We start from the raw sequence: 12,081 nt of genomic DNA on the forward strand, positions 1-12,081 counted from the left end.
AAAAAAAAAAAAAAAAAGAAAAAAGAAAAAAAAGAACAGCTGAAATTTGAATTGCCTGCAAAGTATAGTACCTTAACCCTTGAATAACTCTGAAAACCAACAACCTACAACTGGAGAGACAACCAACTCTCCAGGGACAAAGCCAGGTGAGAGCTCCTATACAGTTTTTCCCAGAGCCCCATCACAGAGGGTCAGATTTTATCTTCTGGTTCCCAGCAGTACTCTACGTACAAGGCTCACCCAATGTAAGAAGTCTTCTTCCTGAAGTATTTGACTATTGGGGCTGATGGGTAAAAATGAGGCAAAGTACATATCAACCATAAAGCTCTAATTAAAGGAAAGTCTTGGGAAAGAGAGATCCACAAAAGTTAGGAAGGTTTCCTTCCCACCTGCACAGACAAGAGCAGAGAAGGCTCCAAAGCTCTCACTTCTGCAGTATTGTGACATTCTACATAAACAGAGAGTGAAGGCATGCCAGAGTTTACCACTGGTGGGTTGAGAAAATGGAAGATAATCTAAATGCCTCATCTGTCTCTTGATAAAGAATGGCATAATGACTAGATCCAAGAACTGAAGAAACTCTCAGTTCTATCAGCCAAGCAGCAAGGAGAGATCTCAGTAGCAGATCTGATAAAAGACTGATGCGGTTAGTTCACCAAAGATCCCAGTCAGACATCCTACTACAAAGAACACCATGAGCCTAATGAGTACAGACACATTAAAGTCTGCCAGAGGTGATGGGAAGTGATTTCTAATGAGGATAGGCTTTCTTAAACTGATGAATCTGCTTCAAATTCAATAGCAGAGATTATACTGAAACCCACTGAATTGTACTGAATTTTGCTATATGAGTTCTTTCAATAATAAATAAAAATATGTTAAAAGGCATACTTACAAGTACACATGTACATATATATCTATGTGTACACACATATATCCCCTAGTTTCATCCATTGAGAGGACTTTCAAGCAATGACGCCCAAGAACAGTCATCACTCTTCATATCCAAATCTTGGTTTCTTACCATTTTGATTAAAGGAACTGAGTGTTCTGGAAAACTGGATAAGCTTAAGCTAAGCAAAGAAATAAGAAATAAGCATAGAACATAATTCTGAGCAGTAATGGAAGACCATGCTCACAAAGTTAGAAAATTTGCCAAAGGAATATCGAAACCTGCTTAAAGATATCTCACTGGCTAATTTGAAGATAATTTGAGCACCAAAATGAGCAACAATAGTGACAGAACATAAAATATAACAGAATGAATACAGTAAGGATCCAATCAATTAGACCTAGCAAAAGGACCCTAATAAATTGGTGGGTTGTTTTAAAAAGAGGGGAGTTGAACAAAAGTTGGGAAGGGTGGAATACAGGCATGTCTTGGAAGAGTCAGAGAGAACAATAGAGAGAAGATATGAATGAAATATAGTGAATACATATATGAAATTATTAAAGTTAACAAAAATATTATTTTGAAAGAAATAATCCTTAGGCACATGTCTATGACAATAAATAAATGAGTGAATGTATCAAAACTATAATTCAAAATGGTGAATTTATATAGCCAAAAAAATCTCAACAAAATACTGATTAACTATAAAGAATTAAAGAAAAGCACTTCATAATGGATAAGCCGGATAGACAAAAGCTTATATATCTAGTCAAAGTGAAGATCACCCAAAGATGGGAAAAGTGAAACTGTACAGAACTTAAGAAGAAATAGATACAAATGATCTCTTCTGTATGATTCTTGTCAAAGATGTCTAACTCAAATATACCATGCGAGTGCATCAGAAGAGGTTGGATTGGAGGGCGATCTCAAGAAGCATCTGGTCTATAACTTTTAAAAATTGTAACACCAAGAGAGTTAAGAAAACAGTGATCTAGACCTGATAAAAATCAAGAGTCGGTGAGAATTAAATAAAACCTGTCATCTAACCCTACATCTGATAGAGGGCTAATATCCAAATTATATAAAGAACTCAAGAAATTAATCACCAATAAAAAAACTCCAAACAACCCAATCAAAAAATGGGGTATAGAACTAAACCAAGAATTCACAACTGAAGAATCTTGAATGGCTGAGAAGCACCTAAAGAAATGTTCAAAGTCCTTAGTGATCAGAGAAATGCAAATCAAAATGACCCTGATATTCCACCTAACACCAATCAGAATGGTTACGATTAAAACCTCAGGTGACAACACATGTTGGAGAGGATATGGAAAAAGAGGAACACTCCTCCATTGCTGGTGGGAATGCAAACTGGTACAACCACTCTGGAAATCAATCTGGAGTTCCTCAGAAAATTGGAAATAGATCTACCTGAAGACTCAGCTATACCACTCTTGGGGATATACCCAAAAGATGCCCCACCATGCCACAGGGGCATGTGTTCCACTATGTTCATAGTGGCCACCTTATTTGTGATAGCCAGAAGCTGGAAACAACCTACATGTCCATGACAGAAGAATGGATACAGAAAATGTGGTTCATTTACACAGTGGAATACTACTCAGCTATAAGAACAAGGACATCCTGAGTTTTGCAGGCAAATGGAAGGAACTAGAAAATATCATCCTGAGTGAGGTAACTCAGACCCAAAAGGACATGCATGGTATGTACTCACTAATAAGTGGATATTAACCAAAAAAAAAAAAACCTACAGAATATCCAAGATACAGTCCACAAAGCTCAAAATGGTGAGCAAGCTAAAGTGCCCAAGTGAAGATGCTTAAGTCTCACTTGGGAGAGAGAAGAAAGCTATCACATGCAGGGAGAAGGGAACCTGATCTGGTATTGGGTAAGGGAAAAGGACTGAAGCCCTGAGGGCCAGAAGAAAGAATGGAAACAGGCAACCTCAGGAAATAAACTCTATTTTTTTTTCTATACACCACATCCACTAACCCGACCATCAGTAAACATGGGTGCTGTCTAGTGCTCAATAGCTGCAATGCTTCAGTGCTATGTGATCGACTAGGAGTTGGGACAATGACTATGTGGGACAATGCCCTTGCTTCTAAGAAAGGTATCTGGGGCAAAGAGGTATCATGCTGATAAATCACATTCAAAATAATTAGTGAAACAAAATTCTGACCATGCAACTCTCCTGTAAGTTTGAGAATGTTAAGTAATATCTATACACATATAAATAAACCTAGGTACATGTATATATAAATTCCATAGTATTTTATTGAACAAACATAATAAAAAGTTACCTAAAAAGGTTAACTTTGTCCTATATGTTGGTAAGAAGAGTATGAATATAAACTCTAAAAATAGGTTCACTGATATGAAATACTCTGAACTAAACTAGATGTATTCACAAATATTNACTAACAAAGCAACTTTCTTATCTAACATAGCTGGCACAATTCCTAGACATAGGCTTCTTTTTATAACAGTTTTTAAAAAGCCCTTGGCAATAATTTAAAACGATCCCAACTCCTTTATAAGCAGTAAATGCAAAAATAAAATGAAATAAAAGAAAATAAATACAAACCTAGATTACCACATCTTTAACATTTTTAACCACCCCCACAAAATAAGCTGTTACATGATTATTGGAAATTGTTCACTGCACTTATGTTATGACCTTGGACTCTGACTTGGTAATGGATATATTACAGGGGAACAGCACTCAGGCAATCTCTACAAACAAACAAACAAACAAACAAACAAAAATCAAGAGTCTGGCATTTAAGGAGTTTAACCTGCAAAGACTTTTGGAATATGAAGTGCTTCCCAGAGGAGGGGCCAGGAGCACTAAGGACCCTTTAGTAGCTCTGCCACTGCCACTGCACACTATGCTAGGAAAGCCGATGGAAGGATGTGATGGCAGAGGCAAACCTCAGATATCACCCTTTGATAGCCTTTCCTTAGAAGTACAGAGTAAATCAAAATATGTCATCAAATGATTTTTCTTCCATGCAGGTAGAATTATAGTGTGTCCTAATGTCTCGTCCAATATGCTCCAACAATCCCCATTTTCCTAATATCTTTCTTAAATATTAAGCCCTTTCTTGCTGACAGGCTTCTCACAGGATATGAAATACACAATCTGTTTCATCAGCTCAAGTATGTAAAGCTAACATTATTGACAAAAGATGATTAGTGCTCAGAGTGACCAAACAAGGAAATGGAATATACCCAAGATAACATTTTGCCACAAAGACCGCCCCCAATGGAGAAACACTGTGTTCAATTATCATCTACAATAATCTTAAGCCTAAAGAATAATGTTTTGCTTTGTTTTACTTTGTGTGTTTTGAGAAAGTGCTTTGGAAAGTCTGGAATGGGATTTTTTATGTACAACTGGCACTTAACTCAATCCTCCTACCAAGCCTCCCAAGGAAAAGGATTCCAGGCAGATACTACCTTACCCGGCCTCACTGGAAAAACTTTGAGGTTAATTTTATTGTGGAACTTGGAAGATGGCTTGCTTTGTAGCACAAGGACCTGAGTTCAAGCCCCTAGATCCATTTAAGAATCTCAGTCATGGCAGTGCACTGCTTGTAATCCCAGTACTGGGGAGGCAGACAAAGGAGGATCCCTGAGGCTTGCTGGAAACCAGTCTAGCCTAACTGATGATCTCAATAGAGACTGTCTTGAAAGACATGGATAGCATTCCTGAGTATGACACCAGAGGGTATCCTCAGGTCTTCACGGTCATGTGCACAAACATGTACACACACCTACCCACGCATATATGTGCACTTGTATATACAGGAACACTCATATGCAGTGCATTCACACACTAGAATTATATCATGTCTATTTGAGTTTTATGGCATGATGTTTTGGGGTATATATAAATACTACAGTGGCAACATGAATACTACAGTGACATACATGAGCATAGTAGCATCATTCTAGAGCAACTTCTTGTCTTTTATATGAAATGACAGGCTGCAGTACTCTAGTTACTGCCCATCCAGCTACCCTCTTTCAATGTATTCAAGAAACTATTTTTTCTTAAAAACCAAGAAAGGAGTATGAAATATCACAATAAAATCCCTAAGGCAATCTGACTTCACTGGCTTGAGTGTGCATGTAACACATAAGAGTGCCAGCTTTGGGTTAATCTGTATGTCACTGTGGGTAGAGTGGGTAGGACAACTTTTGCGGAAGAGATGGGCTACTCAGATCCCGACAGATGGGGAGGAGGAGGAGAGCAATTCAGATTCATTCTTCCTAAGAGAAAAGGCAGGAAGAGGTCTAAGTAAGGAGGAGGCTGCAGAGTTATAAAGATACTGGCAACTGTGTACAATTAGTAAGCAGGATACAAACCCTGTAATTCTGTACCAGACAGAATTCACTCTAAATTTGCTGTCCAGGACATTTACACCATTTCAGCCTAGCACAGGAAGAGTTCTGAATTGAGAGAAAAATAATAATCTGAACAGGAAGCACGAATGCACTTTATCTTTGCAGGACTTTCTTTAATCTCATTCTCTTTTAGGGAAAAAATCTTACTTTGCTCAACAAACAGCAACATTGTCTTCTAAAACTTGATCACATACAATCCTCTATTGCACATCCACAGCCCTGCATGGGCCTCCAGTAGCTACGTGATGGCTCAACAAGCGATTCAGGTGAAAGACGCTGTATGAGCTGCACAGAAACTAGACAGCTATTTCAAGAAAAGCTCTTCTAGGACCGTGCACTTGGGAAAAGTCTTAAATGTCATCGGGCACTCACAAGAGCACTGCAAATCATTCATTCTCTCTCCACAATGCCAGCTTCACTAAGTTGACCTTTTCCTTGTTAGATTTCAAAAGAAATTTGTATACGTGCATTTTTCTTTGCATTTGAATATCATTTTACAGTCTTCCAGCTTTCATTTATGACGTTTAAGCTAAGGTTCACTTGCAACACTAAGAAAACTCTCAGGATATAAAGAACATGGCTTCTGGGGTCAGCTAGGGCATCTAGATAGTTGATGTCCTTCCTATCTGTATGATAAGTGTCAATACACGGCCTTCCTGAGGAGGTTAACCTAGTATTTGATGACATGCATAATATGTTTATAAGTGGGCCTGACATATTCCCTAACATATTGGAGTTTTTTCATAAGTATTTTTCACTAAACATATATAATCAAAGTAATACTACATAATTTTAAACTGACTGCTAACCCTGGCTATGTAGTGGGCTATATACTTTTAGGATTCATTTAACTTTCCTGGTTATCATTGTGAAATTCTGGAAATTCTATTTCCTTATGATAACAATAGGTGTCAAATAAGATTTCAGAAGTGCTTTATAAACCATAAGACTTCATGAGTTTCTACTGTGTTGCTCAACATTAAGAAAGAAGACTTGAAAGAATTCATTTTCCTTAGAAAAGTTAATTTACTTTGAGAATACACTGCTGCCCCTCAGGGTCTACTGAAAACACTTAATAGAGTGCTTTTTAAAGATGTGCTGGCAAAGCAGGTAGCCCCAGGGGTTCAAAGGACTCCTCTGTAGCCAATATTTAGATTCACCTCAGAAATAATATCCTAATTCAAAGACACTCACCTGAACTCAAGAGGAAGACAGATAACCTGTACAGAATTTAAAAGGCTGCTTTATTCTCCCAGGGGTTTGTGATCCTCCAAGGGACTACTCGTAACTTGCCTGGCAGAAACACAGATACTTACAAGGGACAATTGTGTCCCTCGATCAGATTACTGGACCAATGCCCACTCCCACCCCCAATACAGAGACTTTCTTAGGAATCACATACTGGGAGAAGGAAAAGGGTCCACCCAGATGGGGGAACTTATCTCCTGGAAAGAGACTTCACACAGTCCTAACAACCTGTTAGGCCACTTTATATGATGAAGCTAAAGCCCACAAAAGGATATCTGGTCAGTGGGGAGCAGAACCACACCTTAACCAGGACTGGTTAGATAGTCATAACCGTCATACCTTTAGTTCTCTATTAAACTTCAACTTTACTTCAAGACCACTTCCCATCAAGACAGACTTGGGAGGTTTGCTAATTTGTCCTTTTTCCCAGAATAGTCATAAGAATAATTTTCCTTTATCTGCTTTCCAATAATAGTTGACTCTTTATTGACTTGTTGAGGATGTGTGGTTGAATCTGGCTTGGGCACAAGCTATGAACCCAAGTAGAGTAACATATTCTGAATTAAATTCTTTTGGCCCGCTTTGATCCAAGAGCACCTTCCTCCAAACCAAATGGGTCCCATGTCTTTGTATCTGGTTGGTTAAAGAATGAGACTACTAGGGGTTGCTTGGGCAAATGTGGTGCTGTAGTTTGAGTATGAAGTGATCGCCACAGGCTGACATGTTCAGCACTTACAGCATTATAGAAGGAGAAGATTACCAGAAACATGTCCTTCATCCTACTGACCACCTCCTGCCTGTCTTCTCTCTATCCAGTCTGAAATAAGGCAGCTGCTGTGCTGTTAAGTACGCTTGGCCATTGTGTACTGCCTCTCAGGCTCACAGAAATGGAAGCAGCTGACCAGAGACGGAAAACTCTGATACAAAAATGAATGTTCTCTTCTTTTATTCTGCTAGGAACTTTGTCACATAAATGAAAACCTTAAGACATGAAGCTACACAAAGTAGATTATCACCTGTTTGAAAAATGCTTTCATTTGAATTAAGGTTCATTCAGCCACCCCAAAGAAGAGATTTTAATTAAAAGTAGTAAAATAGCTAGAAAGTTCTACTGAAAATATAATTAACTCAGTGAAAAGTCATTCATTCTCAACCATAAGTACCTTCTCCAAGCCTAGAAAACAATGCTAATCATATCATATCTTACTCAAAATTGGTATTGTTTGTATTCTCAAAACTGTATGTTTTGTTAATATCAAAACCAATACCTTAAATGCTCTAGCTTTTAAAATAAATCCAATAGTGTTTTGATGTGAAGTACTTAATATAATAGGGGTTATATTTATTTTTATTTTTCCACAATACATTATAGTACCAAATTATTAACCCACATGAACAAGAGTATTGATCTCTCTGTAATACATTCAATTTCTTTCATTAAATTCCCAGCAGTAGCTCCTTTTTCAGAAAGCACTAGTGCTAATCAAAACATTAGAAAAAGCAGTATGCACAAATTAAGTTGAATGTCCAAAGTCACTTCAATCTATACTGTTGTGAGTAATGTTTTAACTGATTATTCTGATGGGCTGATGATCTTAAGTCTTATAAATAGACCTATATCTAAAAGTCAGTCTACATAAACTTCATGTGGTGCTACCAACAAACACCACACAAAAAGCCAGGGAAAGCCCTTATCCTAGAGTATACCTTTGATGCTGAGAACTAGCAACTGACATAGTGCTAGTTAACTGACTGTTAAATTCTACATTTATCTTCATAATTTAAAAGAATAAAATTTAAAGAGCTTTTAGAATCACAGCAATTAAGAAGTAGAAGAATGTATTGGGAGGCTACATCTCTACTGAAGAGTTAACCCCCCAAAAAGTTTTTCTGAAGTTTTTATCCTATTCTTTCCCAGTCTAAGACATGTCATTACTTTATGGGAAAATCAAAACCTGACCCACAACTCCTGATGTCCTGTGCTTAAACCATACCAAGTTGTCTCAGAAACTAAGTCATATTTATATGTTGTATGTAATTAGAAAATAGCTATGTGGTTCAAAGGCACAGTTAGTATCTCTTCAAGGACATTCTGAAAATATGATATTGAATAGAAAAGACAGGGATAGGTAGAAAGAAACATTTTTATTTGCAGAAATCTCTAAGTTCTACTATTAAACTCTCATCACAACTCCCTCCAAAGAAACTTATGACAACAGACAAAGCTTTGAACCATTTCAATTACTTCCTATTCTGAAAAAAGATGTAAGAGGTGAAACTGGAATTGACAGGCCCATTAAAACCTGACAGAAAATGTTTAGCAGTCTCCTCTACTGTGAAGATCCAAACCAGTTCGTGGTGCACTAGAGCCACAGAAAATGTCTCAATGACAAGGTCAGACAATGATATCCTTGAGCCTGGAGTTGGTTCTATGTCTACAATAATTAATACATTCCTAGTAGTGTTGGCTCAATTTAAAGGCTGGGCATATTTTATCTGTAGATAATACCCACTGAGGAAGGATTATCACAAAGAAACGAGGTAATATGTATGTAAACACCATGCAAATGTGAAAGCCCTATAATGTTAATATGTGGTAAACACTGTGTTTTTGTAAAAGATCTTTAACTTTGATGCTCAGGTCTAAGATAAATCAGTGTAAGTGGTAAATCATTTTCTCTTAAAGTCAAAATCAATACAAGGATTTGTACCATCACTATTTCATTATAACACTAAACTAGAGTTGGTGAAAAGTTAAATAAGACAAGAAAAAGAAGGATTTTAAAGGGCAAGTGAAATTACTCTATTGCAGATTATACAAAAAAGTAACTTAATAAGAACAAAGAATCACTAGTGTTTATTCTATGTTTTATGTTTATCATACAGATATAGGGTGAGAGTTACAAAGTGAAAGGACTAGGACAGCCATTGGATTCAAAAGAACAAATCCTGGTAAGCAGCAGGCTCAGCAGGAGAGCTTGGTCCCTGGGATTCACATGGTAGAAGAGATCTAACTCATTCGAGTGGTCCCTGACCTTTACACATACACACATACCCTCCTGCAAACTCACAGGCAGAGTAAATGACTTCATTTTTAACAATCAAGGAAAGTAGAAACAGTAGCTTGGAAAGAATATTTACTCCTATACTAGTTATGCAAATACTGTATTATACAGACTATATACACTATAATCATGAAAGATTATTTTATTTCATACAAGCAACTAAAGTTTCTTGCTAAGACTGGACTACTAAATAACAGTGAGTTGAGGAGAAAGAACAGGTCAGTCACAAACCAAGTGGTCCATGCAGTAGACTCCTAGCAAATTTTAGGCTTACAGTATTTTCTTATATATGTATATGCATATCTAACATATAATATACAATATCCTTAGAACCTGGAGCTGGGTTCTATGTCTATTTATGTGGTGTAATGCACATAGTGTCTAAAATGACTATATAATGTGCATATAAATGTATTAATGACTATTCTATAAAGAACCAGAGTTGGATTATTATCACAACAAAGCAAAGGGTAGCAAGATTTTACTAGTGCTCAGTGAACTTGTATATTTGCATTCATCTACTTTTCAGAAATTTCTCTTTTAAATATAATTATTTGATTTTACTACAAGGGATCCAACTAATAAGCCAGAACTGAACAAAATATAGAGCCATGTGTTAGAGTCATGAAAAAAGTAGTATCAGCAGAAAAAAGTGAGGGAAAAGCCACTGCCTGCCTGAGAATATACTAAATGCCAGGGGAGGCTGCTACTCTGTATGTCACAAGCCATATTCTTCTAAGTCAACTTAGAATCTTTAAAACATTTTCTACAGTTTTATATGAACCAGAATCAAATAATTTACCTATAGAATTTTTAAAATGGTGGGAAAACTGTCAATATTTCTTTTACCTTTCTACAAATACATAATGAATGTACTCTATTTTTGACAATTTTAAAATTAGATGATTTTTAAATGTTAAAATTTTGATATTTTTAAATTAGATTTTCAAAGATTAGTATACCTTCATATTTTAAATTATGCATATATATATGGTTCAAAAAGAAAGACATATTAAAATAGATTTGTTTGCTTACTTAATTTTATTGTTTTAATTCAGTGTTCAACACTATTGCCAGAGTGCTGTTTATGGTAGGCAGGTACCCTACCCCTGGAACATATCCACAGCCTTCTCTCTGATCTGTAGATAACATCTAAAATAGTTAGGAGAGGGAGAGAGCTAGAGAAGAGAGAAGGGAGAAGAGGAGGAAAATGAGAAAGAGAAGCAGAGGAGGGGGGAGGGAAAGGAAAATAGATGGAAGGGAGGAAAGGAGAGAGGAAGAGGAAGAAGACAAGAGAAAAGAAGAAAACCAAAGAACAAGGGGGGAAAACCATAACATGCAAGAGGCATTTTACTGAGAGATATGCCATTTCCACTTCCAAAGTATAAACTATTCTTGGTTAGCAATGCATTTCTGTGTTAAAAACAAAACAAAAACAACCCAATAACTACCAAATGAAGCAGACTTGTGACTACTTGAGAATAGCTACTGGCTCTTTGCCCCCCCCCCCCCAAAGGCTAACTTCATCATGGAGGTACTGTCATCACACTTGGCTTTTTTCTCTGCATAGTCGGATGATGGTGTGTGTCACCACTGCTCACTGACAGTCTCTATGGGAACAGCAGTGAGAAGAACATTTACACCCATGGTGCTGCACCTTAGAAATCATTAAGTTATTGGCTCTTCTCCCGTACAGAATCTTTAACTACAAACAACAAAGCAGCTTTTTTCTCGGTCTCCTAATGATGAGGAAGATGAGAGGTTTCAAAATGAGACCCACACAAAGATGTAGGAACTTGCCAGTACTAAACAAGCGGCCTACACGAGTTCTCATTCTTGTCTGTCATCAAAAAGTGGAGACAATTCTTGCATTATCTCATCTGACAGAACTTTCTGTTCTTTTCCTGCTAGCAGGTGAGCCAAGCTGGATTGTGCTGTGCCTCCTTCAGAACAGGAATCAGGAAGGCCATCCCTAGGCTTAGTGTGGAGGATGTAGTGGCGTATGTGCAAACAGATAATACAGTGCACGTAAAACGTGGAGATAGAAACCAAATATAACAATCTAATGACAGCTCCCTAAAAACCAGCCCTGACAATGCATTAGAAAACGCGAGAGCAGCGCCTACCTTGCAGATTTTGTAAAGGGATTCTTGACCATCTCCTCCAGTGTCTTTGAAGTAATCGTGTGCAGGAAATGTACGATGAATATCTCGAGTAATAACACTTTCCTGTGCAGAGTCCTAAAAGAAAATAATCCAGTTGTTTATTCATGAACAACTTTCTTTTCAATTATGTAAAATAACACAATATATAAAAAATGCAAAGGGCATAAAAAGTATACCTAAAAAATTAGCCTTTCAGAAAAGGAAAAAGAAAGAATGAAAGAATAAAAGAAAGGAAGGAAGGAAGGAAGGAAGGAAGGAAGGGAGGAAGGGAGGGAGG

The 12,081-nt window shown here is 37.1% G+C and overlaps 1 protein-coding gene across 2 annotated transcripts in view; it reads right to left on the reverse strand.

Annotated features, from left to right (window-relative positions):
• The window catches only part of Rabgap1l (RAB GTPase activating protein 1 like), a 551,913-nt gene that overhangs the window by 223,865 nt on the left and 315,967 nt on the right, over nt 1–12,081 (reverse strand). For both annotated transcript variants that reach the window (XM_021173796.2, XM_021173811.2), the window contains exon 14: nt 11,766–11,879. In XM_021173796.2, coding sequence (XP_021029455.1) covers nt 11,766–11,879 — 114 coding nt within the window. The remainder of the gene's footprint in view (nt 1–11,765; nt 11,880–12,081) is intronic.

The sequence above is a fragment of the Mus caroli genome, chromosome 1, assembly GCF_900094665.2.
Source record: "Mus caroli chromosome 1, CAROLI_EIJ_v1.1, whole genome shotgun sequence".
Taxonomy (NCBI): domain Eukaryota; kingdom Metazoa; phylum Chordata; class Mammalia; order Rodentia; family Muridae; genus Mus; species Mus caroli.